Raw genomic sequence first — 27,600 nt, 5'->3', positions numbered from 1 at the left:
AGGATTGATTATGCCAAAAAGAGGTGAGGCGCGCAGACAGGACACAAGTAGAGAAGTGGACAACACGAACCCCGAACTATGTCATGACCTTCGTGTAATTACAATCCATGGCCTGATTGACATGAATGATATGTCATGCCACAACATTGTCTTGCTTCTGTCATCACACGGAGGTACGGTGGCTAGAATAGGGAGGTGTGAAAAGCGGGTGTGGAAACTGGTCCCCAAAGGGTGCCGGAGCCAGAAGGAGTACTGTATACAAGCACGCCGTCAGAGTGGAGCAGACGGCATACTACGTAGCACTGCTCATGCCCGAGGAATCTCGCTTGCGTTCCTTTGTACGCACCAGTTTTGAGCGTTAAGCTTTTTTTTTTTCCTTGAGCATGTGCATTAACATACAGCAGACTCTAATCATGCAGCTTGTTCTTCTCTGATGTCCGTGAAAGCATGCGCATCGAGAGAGAATCATAGTGAGATGTGGTGCGCACCAATGAGAGACTGGATTTGATGACGCGGTTTGACGCAGCAGAAGAGCACCTGATTTAGAAAAGAAAGTATATCAGAGAGCTCCACATTCATTCAGATCACGTTAGCTCCTATTGTTCAGATCCTCCTTTCAAGTGCAGAAATGTCATAATACGGAACTTTCTTTACATTCCGCCACAATTCCAATGTAACACATTTACTAGCCAAGAGTCAAATGCACCGCCTGTTCCTTTTTCTCGTATAAGCATGTTCCACTGAAAAATAACTGATCATAAGTGGAAACGGAAGAATATATTAGCTTTATGCATTATAGCATCGCACATATAATGCGAAGATGTGGGATTGTTCCCCACCTGCGGCAAGTTGTTTTTCATCCACTTTCACTGCCATTAATTTATCATTTCTTTAATTCAATTAATAAGTACAAGTAATTTCCCCTGTGTTTTCCTTGGTGTCTTTGTTTGTTGGCTTCTCATGATACGATTAATAAAAATCTGGCACCTCGGTTCTTTGTGCATTATAGTTACATCTGTAGAGAAATTGATTAACCAAACTTTTTGCTGAGGAAACGTTTTATTCCAGAGGCTTTATTCAGAATTTTTTCCGATAGCAGCTTGGCACTGATTTTAATTTCGATGTAGTTTAGTGTCATGCTGTTTTTTCCATTATAATTCTGAATCGCTGCAAATTATTCAAATCAGTTTTTAATGCTTATTCCCATTGCTAAAAACTTGCCTGCTCCATTGCAGAAACGTGTATTTAGACCCATTACTGGCCATGGGCTGCTAGTCTAAAAATTGTGTGTACGTTTTCTCTGCACAAACAAAAAATGAAATAATGAAAACAACGCATTATTCATGGAGAAAACAAGTTTACTTGAACTTTGCAGCAAGAAGCAATCCACAGAACACAGGGTTAACCCGCTTGGCTTTCTTTTTGTCCTTTTGGTTGACTCCATTCAAAAATAAATGAACCCACAGTAGGCAATAAAAGCATACAACAGATGTAACAGTGTAACAGCATGCTCACCGTAGCCGACCTGTGATGCCTGCCCAATCTTTTGCCGCATGTCTGTAACAGATACTGCGTGGAGGCAAGCTGTGCTAAATAGGTAGCTTGTTCTCAAGCATCTGAATCAAGTCGTACAGAGTATGTGATGCGTAAAGGAGTCCACCAAGGTCCCACTGCAAAGAGGCATCCGCCGGCAGATTTGGGGCCACATTGTCTTTGGTGATGAGGCAAGCTGCCTTGCATCGTTCACAACTGATTCACAGAATCCGCTTCCTTGCCACATAGCCCGCGGCTGTGTAATCGACTAGGCGTGAATCACTTTTTTCAGTGTTGTAGGAAATGTGCTCCACAGATATTTTCACTGCATCTGAAAGGACATTTGTGTTGTCTGCAGCCTCGTTCTGCTCACCGCTCACGGGAAGCAGCTGCTCCATGGACACTAGGGATTCCAGTACACTATCAGACACGTTACCGCCTTTCGGACTTCTCGCCTAAAAGTAGACAAGCAGCAGTTACATGAACAGTTAAATGTAGACTACTATGTACTTTTGATGCGAAAGCGTCAAATGGCTCGTTGAGTGAAAAAGCTGGTGTCCCACGTCTGTCGCAGCAACTAAATTCCGATTGGCTGCGACACCACGTTGCAAGCGTGCCTCGATGGAGTTCCCATTCCTCTCGGAAGCCTGTGTTTTTACACTTTGAATACATATGATCTCACAAAAAGCAAGCAAAGTGGAACAGAAATCAAATTAAAAGTGCCTCAAGATTACCACAAACTAAGCGGGTGTAAAGTGATAATTGGCACCCCCTGCTTGCCTAACAGTCCCAAAAGACCACTCAAGACAATCTTGGCTGAGGTGGGAAGCCATAAAATAGTTGAACCCCGCTTTCTCTGTCAGATACCTCAACAGGTCCTTTGTTGTCCGAAGCGTTACACACAGACCTACTGAAATGTGCTTGCTGAGGAACCCAAGTCCTTTTGAATGATCCTCCCATGAATGCAAAAACTCCAGCATATGGTCAAGAGTGGCCTCCTTTGCACTGCCTGATCTGGAACGATAGCATGAAACAAAATCTTGGAATTCATATCTGTACACATGAGTGGGACAAGATATTCATCTTAAAGCTACCTTAAACCTTCAGCTGGAAATTTAGATGTCATGGTAACGATTAAGCTAGCCATAACATTGATGAAGGTCCTTGTTGGGTCAATGTCAGGATAGTGATTTTCGATTTTTTTTCTTCGTGCAAATATATAGCATGTACAACTGCAGCACTGAAAACAAGAAAAGCCAAATCCACCCTTATATTTACAAATCCATTTTGGAATATATGTGTCCTTGCAAGCTTTGGTGCAACCTTCAAGGTGACAGTGTTGCTTTCTACTTTCCACATTGTAGATGCATGCTCTCAGTGGGCCTGAAAATTTTTAAATTATGAGAATGTTAATCACAAACTAGAATTATACAAAAGGTATCATTAATAATTCACAGATAATTGAGATAATTGAATAAGAAGTCTACTGTTCCATTTTGAGTGTTGAATCCTGTTTCTATCATTGCATTTCGCAAGCATTTAATGAGGTGTGCAAAATCTAAGACAAAGTGTAGGAACCTGCTAGTGTCAGAAAAATGGATGACCTTGCACTGCACATCCTTGAAATTGTCACGTAGACCAAAAGCACTCAACATTAAGCAGTTCCAGGCGGTGCCATCAGAGCAGATATAGTCTACATGGAGACCCGCCTGTTCACACAGGATTGTCGCTTCCAAAAGAATTTTTGCCAGTACCCTGAATTTCACATTTCCTCGAGAAGCCAATGCAGCTGAAAAAAAAAGCATAGAAAACAAATCAGCAAACTTAATTTGCTGCGGGAGCTTTAGTGAATGCTGCATACCAATAACTTGAGTCGATTTGCTAATCAACGGCTAGAATATGACAACCAGTCCATGATCGGCTTTTGTGTGCTTGTAGCAATCCTCAGTAAACTTTCCTAAATCAACAAAGCCTTCAATATGACCGGAAGATCACATATCAAAATGTGTAGAAAGTTTCATTTCGTCCACCACAAGGCCACCGTGCCTTTTCATTTCATCCATTTCTTGAGCTTTTATTTTTACTGATTCCCAAAGCTTTACTGACTCTAAAAGCTTGTCATTAAAGCTGAATAATGCTTTAAATCCTTGTAAGCAAAAAAATATCACTTGGTTTTCATAGTTTGAAAAATGTGCAACCACATAGCCTAATGTACTTCCTGTAGGCAGGCACGGCTGGGAGGGACAAGGATTTTGTGGGCCCGCAGGTACTCGTACAGTCGAAGGCTTTTCATTCCTAGGATTATGCATTCCAGAAGCCACTCTCTATTATAGCGGTATCCTCACAAAGACTTCCGCTTAGAGGCCTCAAAACAGGCTCTCACAGCAGCTTGTTGCTTTCTTGGGAGCCCGTTCAGCTGAAAAATAGCGTGCACATGAGTTATTGAATCAGTGCGCTATGAAGGGTGCTCTAGTTAAAGTGCAGAGTGACAGGCAAACCTTTTGCTCAAAAATATACCTTGATATTGGAACTGGCATCTTGTAGCCTTTGTAGTGCATTATGCAGGGACAGAAGTTTCTTGTTCTTCCTCCTGAAGGTGCATGAAACCCACTTTAGCCATTGAGCAGCAGTTCTTGCTAGTGGGCACAGAGCCTTTTTTTTTCTAACTCAGCAAGCGAGCTACAAGAAGGCTTCTGCTTTTCTTACAAGCAAAGCGTCGCGGATTTGGACGACTGGAGGCGACTGAAGCAACAACAAAAAAAATGTGAAAGGAAACCACAACTTGGCCATTTTTGCTCTATCCGAAGGTATCATCTGAATGGGGCATTCATATGGAATGCATACTTGTAAAACACCTATTAATACATGGGTGAAGAGGCAAATACCTCGTGGTGAAGGTGGTAAGGACGCATTGCAAGCAGAGGAGAACAAGTGATGCCGAGATGTTTTGGTGATCTTGGCCACCTGTAATGCTTCAAAGTCGCATACTTTTCCAATTCCACAGCGTGTTGCGAGGCTCTCTGCACATGCTAGAAACTCCTGCACGTTTTGCTGTGATTGGAAATCACATCTCTTGTGCAGAAGTCCAGCAAGAAAAATGCTGCAACTGGGAAATGTCCTGCCTTCCTCCATTTCAAAGACGACTATCTTGTTGTAAACAAGAGAGGGCATTGCCTCACTGACAAACTCTGCCATTTGATAAGCAAGGACATTCTGATTTTTTAATGCTTGCAAAGACCACAGCGCAGTTGGACAATGAAGCGTGGCGTTTAAAGATTTACCGACTCTAACAGGAACTTTAACAGGAACTGAGCAATATTGCGTACAGATAGTACCAAGTTCACATACAGATTTTCATCAAGTAAAAAAAAAAAGTCGTAGTTTGCATCCAGTTATTTCTTCTACATTTGTACTTATATTCGTTTTCGGGGGTTTCCGTTTGTACTCCTGCCATCATGAGCATGTATTCGCAACTGTGAATGGTCATCGGTACGCCTGTAGGGTTTGCCTAGCCGAGTTCATGGCTGTCTGCGCACATGCAATTCCGGAACTACGAGGCCAGAACCGTTTAGAAATCGTTCTATATTGAGTTACCCTTCTATCACTTATATCATAAACACATATCACGGATAAATCAAAGTGTTTAGGCATGTAGGGCCCTCTCGGCTGTACTTGTCGGCGATAAGGTAGCCTCGCCGCCTATGGGATTATCCGAGTGAGCTATGTCGAATTCTTGGTTGCCATAGTCAGAAGTTCGAATCCCTCTACAAGGTGTTTTTTTTTTTTTTTTTTTGGACAATGGTGAGCTTGAAATTCACCTCCTCCAGTGCACGACATCTGCAGGCTTGGAGTGACGCCTGTCAACGGCAAAGGATGCCGAGAGCGAGTGGGGCTATGCTAATCCAGGTACAACCAAATTAGGAAGGCCCACTAAGCTTCAACAAGACACTCCCTCACCAGAACAGGAATTGGCCTCCCTGGTGCAGTATTCGGCCACTCCCTCCCAAATGACTCACTCAATTACCCAATGGCCCTCAGTTCCCAGCAGCTGCAGAGCACCTGACCAAGACGGCTGTCATACCTGTAACGCAGGAGAGGGTGCTAAGAATCTCTGGGTCCGGTCAGGCTGCCAATGGAAACTGACCCTTGCGAAGTTTAACACCCGAACCCTCTCGAGTGAGGCTAACTTAGCAGGACTCTTTGAGGAACTATCAGACAGTGTTTTGGATATCATCGGCCTTAGTGAGATTAGAAGAACTGGTGAGGCTTACACATTGCTGAATAACGAACATGTCCTCTGCTATAGAGGTCTCCTAGATAAGAAGCAACACAGGGTAGAATTCCTAATCCATAAGGACATAGCGGGCAACATTGACTAATTCTACAGCATTAATGAGAGGCTAGCTGTAGTTGTAATCAAACTTAATAAGAGGTATGGATTAAAGGTAGTACAAGCCTACACTCCAACATCCAGTCACGATGATGAGGAAGTAGATCAGTTTTATGAAGATGTTGAATTAGCGATGAGAAAAGTGCAAACTCAGTATACTGTAGTAATAGGTGACTTCAATGCAAAAGTGGGGAAAAAGCAGGCTGGTGAACAATTGGCAACTATGGCGTCGATTCTAGGAACGCTAGAGGAGAGATGCTGGTAGATTCGCAGAAAGGAATAAGCTTCGAATAATGAACACCTTTTTCAGGAAGCATAGCAACAGAAAGTGTACCTGGAAAAGCCCTAATTGTGAAACAAGAAATGAAATTGACTTCATACTTTCTGCTGATCCCAGCATAGTGCAGGATGTAGAAGTGATAGGTAGGGTAAAGTGCAGGGATCATAGGTTAGTGAGGGCTAGGATTAACCTCAGTTTGAAGAGACAAAGAGCAAAATTGGTCAAGAAAAAACAGGTCAACCTATAGGCAGTAAGGGTAAAAGCAGACAAATTCAGGCTGGTACTTGCAAACAAATATGCAGCCTTAGAACAGAGAGATGATGATGACATAGAGCTAATGAATGAAACCGTAACTAGGCTGGCTTCAGAGGCAGCAAATGAAGTGGGAGGCAAGGCACCAAGGCAACTAGTAGGCAAGCTCTCCCAAGTAACAAAGGACCTAATAAAGAAACAACAAAGAATGAAAGTGTCCAACTCAAGCGATAAGATAGAATTCGCGGAACTGTCAAAACTGATCAATGAGGCGAAAATAAGTGATATTCGAAACTATAACGTGAGAAAGACTGAAGAAGCCATAAAGAATGGGCGCAGCCTGAAATCAGTGAGAAAGAAACATGGCATAGGACAAACCAAGATGTACGCACTGAAAGATAAACAGAGTAATATCATCAGCAATCTCGAAGGTATAGTAAAAGAAGCGGAAGAATTCTATACTGACCTGTGCAATACCCAGAGGAGTCAGGATACCTCCATTAGAAACAGTAATAAACAGGATACAGAAACTCCTCTTATAACTAGTGATGAGGCCAGAAGGGCCTTGCAATACATGAAATAAGGAAGAGCAGCAGGAGAAGATGGAATAACAGTTGATTTAATCAGAGATGGAGGAGACATAATGCTTGGAAAACTGGCAGCTCTTTATACAAAGTGTCTATCGACTGCAAGGGTCCCAGAAAACTGGAAGAATGCAAACATTATACTAATCCACAAAAAGGGAGATGTTAAAGAATTGAAAAATGATAGGCCCATTAGCTTACTCCCAGTATTATATAAAATATTTACCAAAATAATCTCCAATGGAATAAGGGCAACATTGGAGTTTAGTCAACCAAGGGAACAGGCTGGCTTCAGGAGTTCACATCCATGTAATCAATTAGGTAATGGAGAAATCTGCAGAGTACAATCAGCCTCTCTATATGGCTTTCAGAGATTACGAAAAGGCATTCGATTCAGTAGAGATAATAGCAGTCATAGAGGCATTATGTGATCAAGGAGAACAGAACGCTTACGTAAATATCTTGGAAAGTATCTACAGAGATTCTACAGCTACTTTAATTCTACACAAGAAATGTAGGAAGATGTCTATAAAGAAAGGGGTCAGACAAGGAGACACGATCTCTCCAATGCTATGCATTGCGTGCTTGGAAGAAGTTTTCAAGCTATTAAACTGGGAAGGCTTAGGATTAAAGATCGACGGTGATTATCTCATCAATCTTTGGTTTGCAGATGACGTTGTTCTATTCAGCAACACTGCAGACGAGTTACAACAAATGATTGAGGACCTTAACAGAGAGAGTGTAAGAGTGGGGTTGGGGAAGATTAATATGCAGAAGACAAAGATACTGATCACTAGCCAGGCAAGGGAACAAGAGTTCAGGATCGCCAGTCAGCCTCTAGAGTCTGTGAAGGAGTATGTTTACCTAGGTGAATTAATCACAGGGAACCCTGATCGTGCGAAGAAAATTCACAGAAGAATAAAAATAGGTTGGAGCGTGTATGGCAGACATTGTCAGCTCCCGACTGGATGCTTACCATTATCATTGAAAAGGAAGGTGTACAATCAGTGCATTTTACCGGTGCTGACATACAAGGCAGAGACTTGAATACTGACAAAGAAGCTTGAGAACAAGGTAAGGATCGTGCAAAGAGCAAAGGAACAAAAATTGCTAGGCATAATGTTAAGAGACAGAAAGAGAGCAGTTTGGATCAGAGAGCAAACGGGTATAGACGATATTCTAATTGACATCAAGAGAAAAAAATGGAGCTGGGTAGGTAATGTAATGCGCCGGTTAGATAACCGTTGGACCATTAGGGTTACAGAATGGGTACCAAGAGAAGGGAAACGCAGTTGAGGATGGCAGAAGACTAGGTGGAGCGATGAAATTAGGAAATTCGCAGGTGCTAGTTGAAATCGGTTGGCGCAGGACAGGGGTAATTGGAGATCGCAGGGAGAGGCCTTCGTCGTGCAGTGGACATAAAACAGGCTGATGATGATGATGATGATGATGATGATGCTGATGATGATGATGAGCAATGTTTCTACTTGACAGGCACCTATTGTTTCTTCCACCTGCAGGCTTGCTTCCAACTTCTCGAGTGTTGCACCACTTTTCTTCAATGGAACGGTGGCTTCTATAACTGTTCCTTGCCTCTTGCGTTTTTTCGAAAGTTTCTTGCTCACGTACTTCAGCAGGTTTGCCAAAACGGTCAGCAACGCGTTTTTTGCAAGTGTAGGGACATCCAGTGGCACAACGACAACACTCCCATTTATACTATGTTGAATGTCTCACAGTACGAACCTGTCGAAAGAAACAGTTCATTACAACACAGTCTGATATGCCGCTCAAACTAACTGTGCCAGCTCTTGCAAAATGCAAATGCTGAAACGAAGGCCGAGTTTAGTTTTTGTGTGTTTTTACGCTATAATGGCCCTTATACAGAATTTCTAAGCCAATGGGGTCAACCATAGATTCAAGCATGTGCACGGTGGTCCTTCATGAAAGATAACACATGAGTGCATGGCCTGTGCTATGCGAAGGCTGCTTAGAGGGCCAGCAAGTGGTAGGAAGGGGAAGCACATCCGCCTGTGGCATGCTGGAAATGTGGTAGTGCCAACATATGGAAGTGCCACCTTCATCGACCTTAATTCTCCTTAATCCACCATAATCCTCCTTAATACACCATAATCAACATTAATCAATCATAATCAACCTTAATTTAATCACTAATTAATCATTAATTAACTTGGCTAATCATTCATATCTTATATACGGCTGGACATGCTTTGGGTCGCTTCTGACCTTCCTGGGTCACATGATATTTTCTGTTCACGATGCGATCTTGGAACAGAGATCTGAAGGCTTCCGCCTTAAAATGCAATGTAGACTAGCTAGTGCTCATCACCTGCGGGTATAGTTGCATTTTTTCAGGGCCTGCATTCATTGCATGACTGACACATGCACATCGTCGTAAGCTGAAAATAATAGCTCCTCTACAAGCCGCTATTTCAATTTTCAGTAAAACAGACAACGGATCCTAACAATCACGAAAAGTGTGATCGAGAAGCCGTATCTTCGCACATAAATGTTCACAGCTGAAAGCAGAATCTATAGTGCTGCATTTCCAATTGGGTAACAACAGTTGGCGATGTGCGAGGTGATGGAGTCCCAGCAGAATATTAAGCACACTGAGGACAACCCCATTTTTATGTAACATACGAATTGCCGGCTGGTGAGCAGCCCGGAAGAATGAAAAAAATGCAGCATTAGGGGATGCTTTGATACCAGCAATAAGAAACACGCCTCACCTCCCAAACAACACTGTTCTTTGGCGGAACAAAGTTATTTCGGCCAATGTTATGCAGCCACTGCTTCCTGCCCTAGCCATCGCGCTTTCCTTGTGGTATCATAAAATCTGCATAACCATCCTCAGGCGTCTTGCTGTAGTTATATGCGCAAGAGCAGGGCATAGCGCTAGCAAATAGAGCAGGAAACACAGCTTGCAATGTTCGCCACGCTGATCTGAGGAGAAAAATGGCACTAACAAAAAAGAAAAATGCAAGATACGCTCGTTTTCGAGGGCAGCAGCAGGGAGACCAATCGTCGTGGGACGCGCAAGTGGCGAGGAGGTCGTGCGGCAGCGGCAGAGTTCAAAGAGTGGCAGTATACTTTCAAATTATCAAGGGACTTTACCTACACAAACGTACCGCCACTCTTTGAAATCTGCCGCCGCCGTCTCCTTCTTCGTCTCCCCCTCGCCCCATGCGCGTCCACCCGTGGGAACTAGAGGGAACAAGTTTTGCCCCTGTTCTTCTGCACGGCGATTGGCCTTGCCGCTGCCCTTGAAAACGCGTGGATCTTGCATTTTGCTTGTGTTTTTTTTTTTCGTTGGCGCCATTTTTCTCCTTAGCTCCCGGCTGGCTCGGTGCAGCGAACATTGCACGCTGTGTTTCCTGCGGTGTTGTGCTAGCGCTATGCCGTGCTGTAGCGCATATAACTGCAGTACGATGCCTGAAGATGGTCATGCAGTTTTTATGATACCACAAGGAAAGCGCGACGGCTTGCGCAAGAACCAGTGGCTGCGCAACATATTGACCAAAAGAACTTTGTTCAGACAAAGAACAGTGTTGTTTGCGATGTAAGGCGCCTTTCTTATTGTTCGTAAAAAAAAAAAAAGCGTCCCTAAATGCTGCATTTCAATGCGTAAGCATCCTTTGGCGAGTACCAGCCCCTCGACGCCCTTGTATCTGTACCAAAATGCGTAATTTGCAAAGTTTTTCGTGTATTACTGAATAAAGCTTCTTGCATATTACTGAATACTCTTGAAGTTGCCTGTCTGCAGCTCTCGGTATTGCACGAACGCACTTTTTAAACACGTCTTTGCACGCCGGTGCTCGGAACAATGACACTTTTTCGGTGGACGACCTGTACCCAGAGTTGCAGGCGGCAGTAGGTAAAAGGGAAGAATACTTACATAGAATATTTTGTAATTTAGGAATGATATTAAATGAATACTAATCGTTAAGATCAATTTTCAGGCTATATTTTAAAATTTGAAGTTAATATTTTTGTGTTCATATTGAGGAAAGTGAAACGATAAAATTAACATGGCAGTCTCTGTTTTACTCACGATGGAAGACTATTCCACCGTGGTTTTACTTAAAGAAAATTAAATATGGCATCACATAAGTTCCCATAAAAAGTGTCCTAGTGCCGACGCACCAAAAGACGGTATCATAGGAGGAGTAATATGACTAGTCCAAGTTAGTGAAGGGAACCTTCTAGAAGTCGTTTTCTGCGCACGGCAAACCTACGACACTATTTATAATGTTCCATAGTTTCCAGTTCGCTGCAATAAAGATAAGGTGCCAAACTAGACCTGTGGGAATAAAAATTAAGCATTTGTATTTGGTAACGCATTCTCGGCAAATTTTCTTGTTGAACACCATCTACTGTTCCAAGTGAATGTAAGGTGCTGAAAATCGGTGTTATTTAATACACATGATTTGGAATGTTCTTCTTGAACACAAATTTTTTTTAAAATGTTGCAGCCGTGATGTATGCTGAAGGTTTTAGGATGCTCAGTACCAGGCCTAGATGGTGCCGCTAGTGCGTCTGCTGACTCGTTGAGAGGGAGTCCCATAGAACGTTGGTGCCATATGTGCCCTGGTTAGGGTGGCTGGAATCCTGATCCTGGTACCCATACCAAACGGATGAGACGTAAATGTTGGGGGATGGATGAATAAAATTCTCGGAGAATTGTAGACGAATTTGGCACTTATATATAGCAGAACAAACGGATAAGGGGTCCCTTATGATTGCGGCTGAATAAATAGATAGGGGAAGTTTTCGTAGAGCTAGAATGATAATCATGGAGTGCAGCCAAGAACGAAACAACAGCGTCCAATCGTCTTCTTTATGGCAGCTCAAAAATGCATGAGCCGCGTAAAATAAAGACTACGAAACGATAAACTCAGTGCCCCTCCACTCTGTGAAGAAGGATGACCAGTGCAGCTGTGTGTGTGGGTCCCTATGATCGGCCCACGTATGGGAGTGCTTTACGCCTACGTCACCTCCGCCGCGGGTCGGTCCGGCATTGTACTATCGGCCCGCGTATGCGTTTAACGCCTGCTTCACCTCCGTCGCGGCCCGGCTCGTTCCCGAAGATTGCACTCTCTTCGGGAACGCCCCACGCATGGGGCCGATCCCGCAGATTGTTGAGTACAATAACTCCATCTGTCTTGTCCGCACTTTCTTTCTTCAACACTGCGAGCCCGGTATTTCCAAGTCACGAACGGCATGCGCGTGATAAGCACGACAGAGCATTCTTTGCATTCTCGACAGAAAAGTAGCGAGCGCAGCGTTTTTAAGAAAGTAAACGCCAGCATGCAAGACAGATGACGATTATCGTTGTGTGGCAAGATACGACCCAAAGGGCACACTGTGCATGGTGTAGACGTGTAGATGCTTGACCAAATAACCGAAAACCGAAAGTAAAAAAAAAAAAAAAAACGCAGGGCCACTGATAGCCACATTGCTAGCGCCGCTTTTTATTTGTTTATGACTAAAAAATTGTGTGTGGAAGTGGATCTTCTGAATGTTTTTGAGTAAACTATATGTTTCTTGGTTTCTTGTTTTTGTCGTCATGGTAACGCTTCTGTGGTGGTGTAATGGAGGAGGGAGCTGTATATTGCACACCGACGCTGCCATCGAAAAAGAAAAGGCGCGCACAAGAAAAGGTATAAATAACCTTCCTGAATGTTGAAATTTATGTGATTGCTCAAGGCACATAAGAACAGTGTTGGATTGTGTTTTGAACGGCTGTATGCTCAGCAGAGCGCTGTGGCGATGGTGCCGAAGTAGTGCAGTTTCGATCGATTGACTTCTGCGTTGGTGCGCCTAGCTATTCCGCAATAAATAAGTAGAGGAAGGTCGCAGGAAGCAGTGCTAAATTAGGTATTTCAGTTCATGACATACTGAATAATACGACACAGCAGCTACTTGACCTTCCGCAACCTGCTCAAAGCCTGTTGGCTCGCGCACGGCTGCGTTGTAGGTAGTCGCTCTCAATAAATAAATAAATAAATAAATGGGATCGATCTTTCTTTCTCTCCTTTTGTTTTTTACCGCTGGCCATTTCCTTATTCATTCGGCTGCTCCTTCAGTATCAGACAAACAACAACCAGCGCTTTTCTTCGTTATAAATCTGTGCGGGCGTGAAGTTAAATTATCGCTACGAATTTTAGCAGGAGAAGTTCTACGAGTGTTAACTTTAGTTAATGCATGGGTAAATCGTACCGTACGCCGTGAAGATAGACTGTTTTTATGTGCGTATTTTAAGTTGTATCCTTCAGTAGCCGAGGTACATAATTGTTAACTCGCACAGTAACGATCGACACACTGAAAAGCCATGGGCCATCGAGTCCATTGGTGAAGCTGGATGCTGTGGAACAGTTCACTATACACATGCTGCTTATTTGCAACAGTGCTGGTTTAAGCCGAGTTCAAATGTTGAGAGTCGTGGATAAATTAAGGCGGTAGCATGTAGGGCGAAATACATATGTCATTCATTTGTATGCTTGCGAGCATGCTGTCAAAAATATATAAATAATATACAGAATAAAAGTGTTTAAAAAAACTTAAGGAAAAAAAATGCATCTGGGAAAAAGAATGGCTAAGGCAGACAAACGGGATACATATAAGTGTGACCTGTGTGACAGAGACCATTGCTTGTTTGCTTCATCAGTGGCAGGGGAACATTCTCGGCACACTGTGTGCAGTTCTGATTGTTCAACTTGATAGACAAGTTAAAATCTGACTAATTCTTACTTCATGAGTTCACAAGGATGGCCTGGTGGGCTAGTTGGTAAAGCATCTTAAAGGGTAAACAGCGCACACAGATGCAGCACACAGTGCTGTGTCCTGTTCCTCACTCTGTCCCTGTCTGCATGCATTGTTTACCCTTTAAGTTATTTCACGAGGCTGCACTACAGTGCATATTTGCAGGTGGTACAGTTCCCCGAGATTGAACATATGAATAGTTGTCATAACTGCATGCATTTTAAATCTGGTGCATGTAGTGGTGCAAATGCTGAGGGCTCAGTGATAATTTTAAGGTGACATATTTTTGTCATGTTTCAGTGAACATTGCAAAAATATTATTTTTATTGCTTTAACCTCATTTTGTGTATGAACTTTACTATTTCTAAGGATATGAAAAACAGCCCGAATATTATATCTATTAATTATGCCACTCTTTAAATGTTCATCTCCATGTTTTCAATACCTAAAGAAACATTTTTGTAGTTAAACATGAAGAAACACGTCCACAGAGATGATGAAAAATATGTGAGCCTAAGCAGTGACTGCAGATTTTCTTTTCCTTCCTGTGTGCATTCGCAAGTGTTGCTGCAAAAGTACCAACTCACCCAAATATCCACCTTTTCAAATGAAAAGAAGCATGTATGGATTCACTTCCATTATGTAACTTTAGTACAGGTGCCCACACTCTTGCCTAGAGCGCTCGAACAGTGTGCTGAAAAGCAAATAAAGGGTAATACCAAAGCTGCTACTAGGTTCTGTTCTCCGTTCTGAAGACTGCACGACTTAATTTAGTATAGTCCAGGTGACAAATATTGCTCACAAGCATTGTCTTTCAAACTAAGCAGTAATACAAGAATATCTCCTACCCGCTGTGGTTGCTTAGTGGCTATGGTGTTGGGCTGCTAAGCACGAGGCTGTGGGATGGAATCCTGGCCAAGGCGGCCGAATTTCGATGGGGATGAAATGCGAAAACACCCGTATATTTAGATTTAGGTGCACGTAAAAAACCCCAGGTAGTCCAAATTTCCGGAGTCCCTCACTACGTTGTGCCTCATAATCAGATCGTGTTCTTGGCACGTAAAAACCCCATATAATTAATTTAAGAATATCTCCTAGCGAAAATTCTGATAAAACAATCAGGAAGCCTGTAGGGTTATTGACAACCAACAGCCTATTTGTCTAAAAGTCTTAATAGGGAAAACCAGTATCCCAATCCCATTCAAAGATAGGGGATCTTCAACTGGACCTGTTGGCCCCAATAGGTCCAACAAATGTTTGACACTAAATTCGTGAAGCTTATACTCATATGCAGAAACACAGAATGGCAATTGACTTCAGTGACTTACCCATCGTTTCACTGTATGCAATCCCTCACATGCTATATATATGTAAGCAAAAATTGGGTTACGAAAGTAGTGCCAGTTGTCCAAGACAAATAAGTAAGTTTTATGTCTGATTTTTAGCTTAACCAAAAATCTATATGCTGCTCTCCACTGATCATACTAATTAAACTGCAAATGTCTCTAAGGTAACTCAGATTATAGTTATTCTATTATCTAATGTGTTTCATTGCCAAAGCCTTGAATTTCAACACATGTTCTAGAGTAAACATCATTACGGTTGAACAGCTGGTACAAGGTATTATGCCATATGGCTCCTGGTTGTGTGAAATGTTCACTCTGATAGCAGTACAGTGTCATCCTCAGCCTGGCCTCGTACAGTAACTTGCCTTGTTGCTTAGTCATTTACCATTTACATTGTGGGTTAACATTGGCATAGCTGGGCTTGGTCGCTCGAGTCACCAATTTGTGGGAGGCAATGCGACGAGGTAGCCGTAGTGTCCATGGTTCATTTAGACTGGCCAGCCATGGTGCAGCGGGATCTCAGGAGCGACCGACACCGTGGCCGCTCAGGTCGAGCACGGTAGCGTGTTTTATTCTTGCACTACCTGCATGTGAGCCCATCCTTCGTCACCTGCTTTGGAGGTGATAGTCAAGCCGCTACAGGGCCCCTCTCCTAGTGTGAAGTGCAATTGAAGTGAAGTCCAATGGCAAAGTCCAGGTAAAGGAGTCCAGCTAAAGTGTGCAGATGGTGTTGTTATTGGTAGTGTAGGGTTCACACAATCTGAGAGAGGTGTACCAAGCAGCACTAGCAGCGTAAATTGTGAGCGATGCGCCACAGATGCCATAGTACGAAAGCGTGACCTGCCACAGATTCTTGTAGATGCTTGGGCCTGGTAGAAGTAGGAGCTTTGAAAAAAGACCATCTGGCCGCTTGCAACTTGCATGGAGATAGCACAAGTGTTGGTCGCTTACGTTGTTGATGTAGACGTAATTCTCGAGCTGAAGAAACCAGATGGTAGAGCCGTTCCTGCAAAAGTTCGGTAGGCCATGCATCCATGGAAGGTGCGAGCACGGAACATTGGAAGGCTCACCTGGTGCTGCTTCCGGCGAAATCTCGAATGCCAATAGTATCAGGGTAGCAGTGGACGCTGATGGCATCACCAAGGTTGTGCTTGTGGTGTTGCCATGCCTGTGAGAGGAAAATTTGCACCTAGTGGAGCCGGTGGGAGAGCCTCTGAATCGGTGATGAGTGAGGTGCCCCCGAATGGAAAGCGGACAGCTTGCGGGAACATCCAAGGAAGGAGAGTGGCAGGCAGTAGAGTAGCTGAAAGCGATCGCGTTTGGCCCAGTGAATTCCTTAGAAAGAGTCATCGCGCAGCTGCTGTTGAAATGAGGAGGAGGCTTACGGACCGAGTAGAAGTTTGATGCTGGGGCCGGCGCTTGCTGACGATCGGCACGAGTGGACGCAGGTGATGTGGGACGGCAAGAAAGGTAATGACACGATGGCTCATATTGCGAGAGCGGTTGCTACTGAGCGCTCGAGGTGACATAGTGAGCAAGGACTGCTGCCTGCGAGTCATCGTAGAAGTCATGGCCGGGCGGTGGCAACCAGAGTCTGAAACACAGCCGGAGCCTTGTTGTGAAGCAAGTGGCTGTTCCACTGGATGAACCAGATGTCCGGCATGGCGATGCAAAATTCCCGGACACCCTACAACCACGGGACGTCTGCCAGACTCCGTGAGGCCAAACCTTGGTAGAGTCAGTGCGCTGATGCTGGCATGGCTGGGCTCGGTCGTCCAGGTCACCAATTTGTGGGAGGCAGTGCGATGAGGTAGCCGCTGTGTCCACAGTTTATTTAGGCTGGCCAGCCATGGTGCAGCATAATCTCGGGAGTGGCCAACGCCACGGCTGCTCAAGTCAAGTGCACTAGCGTGTTTTAGTCTCGTGCTACCTGCATGTGGGCCCGTCCTTCTTCGCCTGCTTTGGAGGCGATAGTCACACCGCTACAACATATTGCCTGTGTGAACAGTCTTGCTCTGTATCGATGTGTTGGATATGACACCTGGAAGCTTTGGAAATAACTCAAAGGCCTTGGTAGGCCATTTTACTATCAGAGAGGAGCTGATTGAGCACACCTTTAGTTACTAGGAATTATGTGGATGTTTCTCACCCTGATATCATTGTATCAGAAGCCTAAGAAGTGCAGGACAAAATAAATTGGAAGCTTTACTATGAGAAGAGCACAGTGGAGTCAAAACAAATGTTTTCTGTGCTGTTAGCAGTATGTGCTTGTTTTTTGCATCCACAAAGCAACTGCTTCACTGCAAATGATGGGCATCATACAGCTACCTTCAATGCCCACCATGAACAACAATGATCCTTTTTAGTGTATGGTAGGATACAACTTAAAAAAACGGCAGTTGGCAACCAAGGCACATAAACCGCGCAGGATTGTGTTAATCCGCCAGCCAATCACAGAAGCAAGCAAAATTGTTGTCATGCGACCTTTTCAAAATGGCGGCGTCGTACTTGATACCTCCGGAGCGTTCTTGAGTCTTTTCATTGGCGGAAGCGATGAGGTGTGCAACAGAAATGGATGAAGTGTATGGAGTCTGAGAATTTCACCCTTAAAAAGTCTGTGGTACAGTTCATTTCACTGCTGAGCCCATTTTACTCATGAAACTTCACTGCCAACTGAAGTGAAACATGACAATAAGTTGCAGCGAAGCAAGCATTTTATTTCTGTTCAATAAAGAATTAGGCTTTCACCATTACACTATAATAGATGTGTGAAAACATAAAATTATTTGCTTATAATTTTATTTTTGTGGTTACCGAATTTTTTATGTAGCAGGGAAAGTTTGAAGTACGAACTATTTGCAGCCTCATGGAGGAACAGTGGCTGGCAGTTATAAAGGCATGGGTGGGGCTTCAGTGCAGACTTAAGTTGGATCCAACTATAGTCATGCTTAGTGAAGTGGAAACCATAAGCTAGACATGTATTTTTTTAATATTAGAGGTTTTCTTAATTTCAAGAAATTTTCAATAAAATCTCAAGTTGGTCCATGTTGATGCTTTCTACAATGCTTCCTTAAAATTTTACAAGTGAATGTTTCACAAGCAATTAGTGTTCATCTACGAGTTTACATATTACAGTACATGTTGTGACTAATATACCTTCAAGTGAGGCATAAAACTGAAAATTAGCAGCGAGGTAAGAGTAAAGATGTTGACTAATAAAGGGTAAAGTGTGCCTTATTTTTTTCAATGGATGCACTTTGATGTTTCTGAGGCCTATTAAATACTAATTTGGTTTGTTGGTAACAACTTTATTTATAGTCCTGCAGAGCTTTCGCTGACAGGTTAAACACTCATAACGCTAAATCATTTCTGGAGGGAATTTGACTTGGTAATTACGAGGATGAACCAAAGGTCCTGCTATTTTAAAATGGGAAATAAGAGGCATATATTGACATTGTAGTTATCACAATCTCAATCTTTCACCTACTTTTGGTTGCAGGATAAGAAGCTGTTACTCTTCCTAATACCTGACCAATTTGGATTTCGATCCAGTTACTCTACTGACCTAGCACTTGCATCTCATACTGATCAATTAAAGAAAGCCATTGATAATGGTAAATTCGCAGCATCCTTATTTGTAGACTTTTCAAAGGCATTTGACAGCATTGACCACGAGATTCTTTATCTTAAACTAGGTTCAATTGGTATCACAGGTCCTCCTTTACTACTATTACGCAGCTACTTACGAGACAGATACCAGGTTGTTAGTGTTTCCGATGTTCATTCTAAACCTAAAATGACTAATTTAGGTGTACCACAAGGATCCATATTTGGCCCGTTACTCTTTTTACTTTACATTAATGATCTACCTAACTGCCCCACATCTTCTAGATGTGTACTATATGCCGATGATACAACAATTACTAATTCTGGCAAATGTCTGTCAACGGTAATAACCAAGCTTAGTAGTGATCTTTATAACTTGTTAGAATGGTGCAAAATGAATAGACTTACCATTAATCCTACTAAAACTAAATTTATTTTATTCTCATCCCAAAATAAATCATCACTATGCATTCCGCCCATTTCCATTGGTGATCATTTATTATCAGCAAGTGAAGAATGCACATACTTAGGTGTTATTATTGACTGTAACCTAAAATTTCATCGCCATATAACTCATATTAAAAAGAAGTTATCACATGGAATATGCATTCTCATCAGGGCGCGTCCATTTTTTTCACGACCTGGGTTGTTCTCACTCTGTTTCGCGTTCGTACACTCACACATTAACTACTGCATAACCTCCTGGGGTAACATGTACACTACTCACCTAAAGCCGATACAAACCATCCAAAACCAGGCAATTAGAATAATCACATCGAATCCACACACCGCCTGTAGAATAATTAAGGCTACGACCAATGCTGTGGAGGTCACTTCGCGTGTGCGACTACAAAACTGCGTGAGACTCTTTCGGGCGGCATATAGCAGCCGCGCACGCAGGAGCCTCGAAGGAACGATTCTCACTCGTCGGGGTTCGCTTCAAGACTGAACGTTTATTTTACAAAAGACATCGCAATGACGAGAAAAGGAAGAGAAAAGAAAATACAAAATCCAAGTTGTCCGTTGGCCGCACCGACGCCTTCGTCCTTCTTGAAGGCGCCGGCCATTCGCGCCCAGCAGGCGGTCCGCCGAAAACACGGGGCACGGATCAGGTTGTGGGTCGAGGTGCCGGTCGGGATGCCAGTCCAGCGAGGCGCCCCTCGTCCGATCACCAGCTCCCTCTTGGTCCGTCGCCGGGCCCCCAACCACGGTCGCAAGAAACGTGTGATGATCGCTAGCAATTCTCAACAACCTCCCCCGCAATGAGCGTCGGCTCATTCCTCCCCTAGTTCAAGCTGGTAGAGGGTTTGGACCGGTCGTCTCAGCAGCTTTCGTTCTGGTAGAGAAATCTTGCATGCTCGAACTCGGCCGTCCCTTCCAGGAAACGTTTCGACAACCCGGCACAGCTTCCACATCTGTCGCGGAACCTTCTCCTCCCCGAGTAGAACAATGTCCCCTTCCCTTATGCTTCTCTCTTTGCGCTGAGCGGTAACATGGGCAGAGCGAAGTTCTAGTAAATATTCCTGCCTCCATCTTCTCCAGAACGAATCCACAAGTGTCATACGGTGTTGCCAGCGTCTTGTGAGCGCAGCCTTCATTGATTCGGTGGAGACTGTTTCTCCAATGTTAGGCAAACTTGTCATTCGGTGTCCTATCAAGAAATGTGATGGCGTTAGGGGCAGAAGCTGCCTCCCATCCGAGTGAAGGAACATGAGCGGGCGGGAGTTCACAACCGCCTTGATGTGAGTGAGTGTGGTCGTCCAGCTGTCATAATGTAAGGCACTTCTTCCGATGACCTTTCGCAGCCATGATTTTTTAGGAATGGAAACTTTTCTTAAGTCAGGAAGCTGTTGACACCACTTGTTCCACGCTTCGAGGATGTCTGACGGAAGTGGGTCATCCCATTGAGCACCTCGTTCCCATAGGCTCTGAAACATAATCTTAGTCGTGATAGTGATGGGCGCAAGGAATCTAAATGGGTCAAATATGCGAGCCGTCACTTGTAGAAGGAATCTTTTTGTGTCCTTACGCTGTTTCAAAAAGTCAGTCAGGGAACTCATTTCGAACGTGAATTCATCTGTAGTCACTCCCCACTCAACACCAAGGATCTTAGTTACGATCTGTGCTGAAAGTCCGTGTTCGTCTCCTAACTCTCCTGACCATTCTGCTGCAAGGTTTGGGTCATTGGACTTCCATTTTCTCAGATTCATGCCTGCCATCTGAAGAATATTTTCGGCCTCTTTGCATATGCGCATAGCATCTTCCAGAGTATCGGTACCTGTGACCAAATCATCCACATACACGTCGTTGTTTATCATGCTTGTTATCTCCAGAAAAATATCCTTTGCGTACTCTAGATGGTGCTTTAGCGTCACGGAGAGAAGGGACAGACTGGATGTTGCGCCGAACGGGACCCTCCTCATCGGGTACTCTCTGACTGGAGGGAGTGCTTGTCCCTGTTTCGGTGTACTTTCATACCAGAGGAAACAAAGGGCGTCCCGGTCATGCCTTTTAAGCTCAATCTGCAGGAATGCCTTCTCAATGTCGGACATGATCGCCACATTGTGTACTCAAAATCTAGTTAAAATATCCGACAGATTTGGGTTCAGATTAGGTACGGCCGCGGAGCAAGAAACATTTAGGAGTGGAAACTCCGCTGTTTGCGGCGACCAGAAAAGGTCACAAGCCCGCGGAGCCGTTATCGTGCTGGTGGCGCCTGGCGGCTTGGAAAGAAATTACCGCCGTTGAGAGCGCGCTGGAGCCGCCTGCGCGGGCGCTGCATTTTTTTTTTTTTCGCTGCGGCTTCTACGACGCGCCGCATGGCGCCGCCTCTGTATACGGCCCCGTCGGCGCATACAACAATTGTGACCTTATCTGGTCGCCCGCGCTCGCTCGCGCTGACGGGAGTTCCACCTCCTAAATGTCTTACTCCGTGGGTACGGCGAACAGGACGTCACTCAGAGACAGTTTTCCCGGCGCTTTAGATGATGCATCGAAGACGACCCTTAATCTTGTGGTCTGACTGCATGGACGGGCCACACCGCGGTGAGGCATGTAATAAACGGGCCCTCTTGGGGACTCAGCCAGTCCGATGACCTCTTCCGCGTGTCCAGCAAGCATGTAGTTCCGAACCGCCTGGTCATAATCGTGCATAAGGTCATTGTTGCCCATCAATTTTGTCGTCAACGACCTTAGCCTACTGAAAGCCGTGGCTTCGTTGTCTGCCAAATCGGCAGCATTCTCTTTCCAAGGAAGGGAAACTTGATATTGGCAGTTGTTCCTGGAGACGTTCTCCCGAAATTCTCGCAAAACTTGGCTGTCTTCCACGTCAGCCTCTTCGTCGTCGACAATGCCAATGTGCTCGAGCTGCCAAAACAATTTAAGTTGAGCAGCAGTGTCGTATTGATCTTCCTCGCCGATGACAGCCACGCGCTACACTCCCACAGTGGACACGTATGTTGCTGTTGATTCTGTGGTGAGTGTTGTCCCCTGCAGAGTCCAGCCAAAGATGGTCTCCGTATCGACGAGACCGCTGTCCAGGCACCTGACACTACCAGTTGTGACCTCCTAGTAGTAATTGGTTCCAGCAGCAGCCCTATCTCTGTTCCATCTTGCGTACTGTCAGCGAGTTCGAGGCCTTGCTCTTCGAGGTAGTTGATGGTGGAAGGTTCAGGTGCTGGCACAATGTCGCAGCAGATTTGTGGGATCTCGAGCGCTTCAACGCGGATCTTTCTTTTGCTGTGTTGACTGCACAACCATAACTCCACTTGGCGGCACTTCATTCCTGAAGACGGCTTGTCGTTTCCGAATGTCATTATTTTCAGGGTCTCCTCTCCCATCACATGCAGTTCCATCTTCTGTGAAACCTCTTTCTTGACAAAGGTACGCTGACTTCCGCCATCAATCATCAGCCTGACCATTGCTCGCTTCTCCCTGCCCTGAACCCACGCTTGAGCCGTCTGCAGAAGGACACAGGTTCTCTTCTTGGTGCCTTCGACTTGCTGCGAAGACTGTACGATTGTCTCAGTTAGTACAGTGTTCTCTTCCGACTTTCCTGCTGCTGGTGGTTGATTCAGGTTACACAGGGCTGCAACGTGCCAGCCGGAACATCTCTTACATTTAAGCCATCTTGCGGTGCAGCATTCGTATGCTCGATGACCTGCCTTGGCGCACCTGAAGCAGAGTCTTTCCCTTTTCTGATCCGCAGTCAAATCAACTTCACAGTCGGCGGTTAAGTGGCTGCTCGCTTCACAAAATATGCACTGTGTTTCAGCTTTCATGACGGCAGTTAAAACCGACGCGGGCGCCTTCTTTTCAGGAATATCCCTGCGGCTCAGGCAACTCAGCCTGTCGGTGCTCTGCTGTTGATGGGTCCCACATTCGGCCCTCTCGACTTTTACTTCGGTCTTGAGGAAACTGAGGAAATTCTGAAAGTTATCTCCTGGCATGACTGCATATGTTGTCTTTTGTGTGCAGTAACCGAGGCAAAGCTCATTTGGGATGTTCTTCCGTAAGACTGTCAATAAAAGCACCCCATAAGTGTTCGACACCACACCCAATGCCTCGAGACTCCGAACCCCTGTCTGGACCTCATCATAAAGGTTCCGCAGCCTCTCAGTGTCGAGGATGTTATGGACAGGTCGGATGTTGAGCAACCTCGGTATATGTTCTTCAATGATAACGCCGTCCTTCTTTTCAGGAATATCCTTGCGGCTCAGGCAACTCAGCCTGTCGGTGCTCTGCTGTTGACGGGTCCCACATTCGGCCCTCTCGACTTTTACTTCGGTCTTGAGGAAACTGAGGAAATTCTGAAGGTCATCTCCTGGCATGACTGCATATGTTGTCTTTTGTGTGCAGTAACCGAGGCAAAGCTCATTTGGGATGTTCTTCCGTAAGACTGTCAATAAAAGCACCCCATAAGTGTTCGACACCACACCCAATGCCTCGAGACTCCGAACCCTCGTCTGGACCTCATCATAAAGGTTCCGCAGCCTCTCGGTGTCGAGGATGTTATGGACAGGTCGGATGTTGAGCAACCTCGACATATGTTCTTCAATGATAACGTTGTCCTTTCTGAATCTTTTGACCAATGTCTTCACTGCAATTTTGATAATTTCGGTCACTGAGTGGTAGCCCGTCGATACCGGCTACCGCTTTGCCGGTGAGACAGCTAGTCAAGTACTGAAACTTGTCAATTGGATGTAGAGCTGGATCCTTGTGGATGGTCAACTCGTACTGATTCCAGAATCTGTGCCATGAGCGCAGGTTTCCGTCGAATTTGGTGATCTCCAGCTTCGGAAGTCCTGTCATTGTCGACAGTAGCTGAAGAGTCGTCGTAACTGCATGCTGGACGGAACCTGACTGTGCGACGTGGTCAGAGTATTTCCTGCTTCTGATGGTGTACTTGACCTCATTTTGCTCGCGGCTCCACCTCTCAGTGCCCTTCTTATCCTTGTTTTCAAGGTGAAAATTTTCAAACTGTACGCAGCGCACTCTGTTAATACGGTGTCGAGCTCCTGTAGATCAACTTTCTTTTCTATGGCATCGTTGTCTGCGTTAAGCTCTTCAGCTTGCTCAAGAAGGATGTCCAAATGTTCTTCAAGCTCACCGGTTGGTGCTTCTGTCGCTTGAAGTAAGGTGCTGGCCGCTGCAATGGTAGTGTCGATGGCTTGTCGCAGGGCCGCTTGCTTCCTTTGTAGTCGCTCCATGATGTAGCAGGCGAAGTTCTTCCAGATATAGCACTCCCGGGTTTCGGCACCAGAAAATGTAGAATAATTAAGGCTACGACCAACGCTGTGGAGGTCACTTCGCGAGTGCGACTACAAAACTGCGTGAGACTCTTTCGGGCGGCATATAGCGGCTGCGCACGCAGGAGCCTCGAAGGAACGATTCTCACTCGTCGGGGTTCGCTTCAAGACTGAACGTTTATTTTACAAAAGACATCGCAATGATGAGAAAAGGAAGAGAAAAGAAAATACAAAATCCAAGTTGTCCGTTGGCCGCACCGACGCCTTCGTCCTTCTCGGAGGCACCGGCCATTCGCGCCCAGCAGGCGGTCCGCCGAAAACACGGGGCACGGATCAGGTTGCGGGTCGAGGCGCCGGTCGGGACGCCAGCCCAGCGGGGCGCCCCTCGTCCGTTCGCCGGCTCCCTCTTGGTTCGTCGCTGGGACCCCAACCACGGTTGCAAGAAACGTGCGATGGTCGCTAGCAATTCTCAACACCGCCAGTGCTAAACAGTTACTACAAGCAAATAACATTCTAGATGTTGCAGCCCTTGTCAAGTACAACCTTGCTACTTTTCTTTTCAAATTAATAAATGACAAAATCTCATTATCGCTAATTCCTATATCATCTCTAACAAATACTAACTCAACTCGTTTTGCGCTGCATAATAACTTCATTCTGCCCAAAGTACGCACTAATTATGGGAAACAGACAGTTCACTTTGCCGCCATATCATCATGGAATACATTACCATTTGTCATAAAACTCCTGAAACCCCATCGATTTTGTGATGAACTGAAAAATTTTCTGTTATGTGATATGTAAGTGACACTATGCACTGTATAATCCGATTTTGGTTTTAGACCTGCCATTCTTATGTACTCCAACATGTAATTAATTTCTTTTTCTTTAATGTTTTTCTCTTTCTTCCTCTTTTACTTTAGTTTTATCATTTCGAAATATTGCTTACAGCCGTTATATTGTCTATTAATTACTTCATCTACTTAGATTTTTATCTCATTATTTATCATTACTGCAATTGTACCAATTAAGCTGCTGTTGCTTGCCAAATGAACATTTATGTTAACCATGAACAGGAGGGCCCAATTCAGTTTTAACTATGAGACCTCCTTCTGCATACCACTATCTGTATGTTATTTTTATGTAATAATAAATATTGATTGATTGATTGATTGATTGATTGATTGATTGATTGAAGTATAATTTTGTTTTCTCGATAAATATGGCATAGACTGCTGCACCTTTGCACTTATCATTTGACCAGTGACCTCCCGTCTTTTCCTTTCTTTCTTTTTCTTTTTTGGTCTCTCTTGCTTTCAATTACCCGGCTCTCATTACTTCTGCGAGGGTTCCGGCAAAACAGTGCTAGCCACAGGACCACAGGATGACAAAACAATCCTGTGGTCCTGTAGCTAGCACTTTTCTTGGAATGTTGCTCAACCAACTAGCCCAACATTTGCACTCTTTGAGGGTATTTTGCTTTACTGTATTCTGGTGTAGTTCAATGAAAAAGTTTATTTTTAGCTGCTGCTGCTGCTTCTTTTTTGTGTCGGTATTGGGTGTTTTTATTTTGTCTGTTTTTGTGTGCTTTCATTCTTTTTTGCTATGCTTTACCCTTCACAGAATAAACGTTCAGTTAGTCACCACTCATGTCATTCTGTCCTAAAATTATAGTTTAGCACTACTTTCAAGAGGCACTCATAAGCTAGTGAACATGATTTCATTGGCAGAAGGTTTGCCTGGTTGCATATGTCCTACCATCTGAAGTGTAGCTTGTGAATGCAGCAGTGCTAGTGGCAGCAAGTGACTGTAAACGTTCTCTAACTGTGCTCCATGTAAGGTTTTCTCTTAAAATTATTGAAGTCATTATATGTACCTTTATTTTTTAGTTCTTTTATAAAAATTTACTTTTGTATACCATTTCAAATGTCTTCTACTGTAGAACCTGTGCATTCTGTGATGTTGGGGACTCTGTTTATGTACCAAGTACAAACAAGGCATCAGGAGCTGCATTTGATGTGCTTGGTGTATATTATGCCTGTGTGCACAGCTGCTGCGTTCACCTGTGGCGTGTGCGCTCCTGCCAGCCATTAGCCTGCTGGCAGTGCCAGGAGCCAGCCTGGAGCCGGCCCACCCCAGCATGTCGGGGCCCTCACCTGGCAAGACCCCCCGCTTTCCTATCGCAGTGGATATTCCTGTTCCACCAGACCGACGAACATCAGCCATCAATATTGTCACTAACCCCAGCTTTGACGGCGGCTTGGAACAGGCCCCAGAAGAAGCTCTGTAAGTGACTGATTATGTGGTCGTGCTTGTTGAGTGCTGGATGACTTATAACACTGCACAGTCTTATGGGTACCTTGAATGAATGCAGCTACTCCACAATTCAGCCAAAGCACGAGTGTGGATCTAGTCCTGGAACACCACCTCCCCCGCTGCCTCCAAAACAGCTTGAGGTTCTCTACACTAAGCCTATTAAGGTAGGAGGTACTAGTTGTGCCTGCAGCAATGATGCTTGTTTACACAGTATACAAGCGCCATATAACATTAAAAGAAAATATTTCTCTTGCCTTTTATTTGTCAATGATCACTTCATATTTCTTTTTGAGCTTATTGATGAGTAGATGAGCAGTTGCCTATGTGGGCCTGCATGTGTTTGTGCCTGTTTGCGTAAGTTTGTGTTGCCCATTCACACATGTGCTTGAGGACTTGCATACGTAACTGTGTAAAGATTGTCACCTTTCTGGCTAGCTTTGCATACTGTCATGTGGGTTATAAATAGAAATGTTAGCAACACTATTCTTGTTATTATTTGAAAGGCCCTGCTATGAAGATAGGCTATACTTACTTAAGTGTATGCTTTTTTGGAATTATACCAACTGAGTATTAAGCTTATTGAGAGGCTATACTTGCTTAAGTGTATGCTTTTTTGGAATTATACCAACTGAGTATTAAGCTTATCGAATTGTCGGTCAGCTTAGGCTGTTGTTTGCTTAAATTCACCTTGTTACTGCTGAATTTTCAATGGTCTCTACTGCATCCATAAAGTCACATAAAAAACTTATAGGGGAGCTCCAAA

At 44.4% G+C, this 27,600-nt stretch overlaps 2 protein-coding genes across 6 annotated transcripts in view; one reads left to right on the top strand and one right to left on the bottom strand.

Moving 5' to 3' along the window:
* Positions 1 to 988: 988 nt before the first annotated feature.
* LOC142559434 (uncharacterized) lies at positions 989 to 10,346 on the bottom strand. Its single transcript, XM_075671054.1, has 4 exons — positions 10,175 to 10,346; positions 8,538 to 8,768; positions 3,112 to 3,322; positions 989 to 2,547 (listed from the first exon to the last, which is right to left on the bottom strand). Exons 1-4 carry the CDS (start codon positions 10,344 to 10,346, stop codon positions 2,274 to 2,276), a joined length of 888 nt encoding a protein of 295 aa, XP_075527169.1. The 3' UTR covers positions 989 to 2,273.
* A 2,268-nt stretch (positions 10,347 to 12,614) lies between these two features.
* The window catches only part of LOC142591597 (uncharacterized), a 71,303-nt gene continuing 56,317 nt past the window's right edge, over positions 12,615 to 27,600 (top strand). For all 5 annotated transcript variants that reach the window (XM_075703918.1, XM_075703914.1, XM_075703903.1 and 2 more), the window contains exons 1-3: positions 12,615 to 12,720; positions 26,572 to 26,807; positions 26,896 to 27,001. In XM_075703918.1, coding sequence (XP_075560033.1) covers positions 12,652 to 12,720; positions 26,572 to 26,807; positions 26,896 to 27,001 — 411 coding nt within the window. In that variant the 5' untranslated portion in view covers positions 12,615 to 12,651. The remainder of the gene's footprint in view (positions 12,721 to 26,571; positions 26,808 to 26,895; positions 27,002 to 27,600) is intronic.

The sequence above is a fragment of the Dermacentor variabilis genome, chromosome 1 (assembly GCF_050947875.1).
Source record: "Dermacentor variabilis isolate Ectoservices chromosome 1, ASM5094787v1, whole genome shotgun sequence".
Lineage (NCBI taxonomy): Eukaryota > Metazoa > Arthropoda > Arachnida > Ixodida > Ixodidae > Dermacentor > Dermacentor variabilis.
Note: the sequence above shows the minus strand (reverse complement) of the source record. Positions and strands in the feature narration are given on the sequence as shown.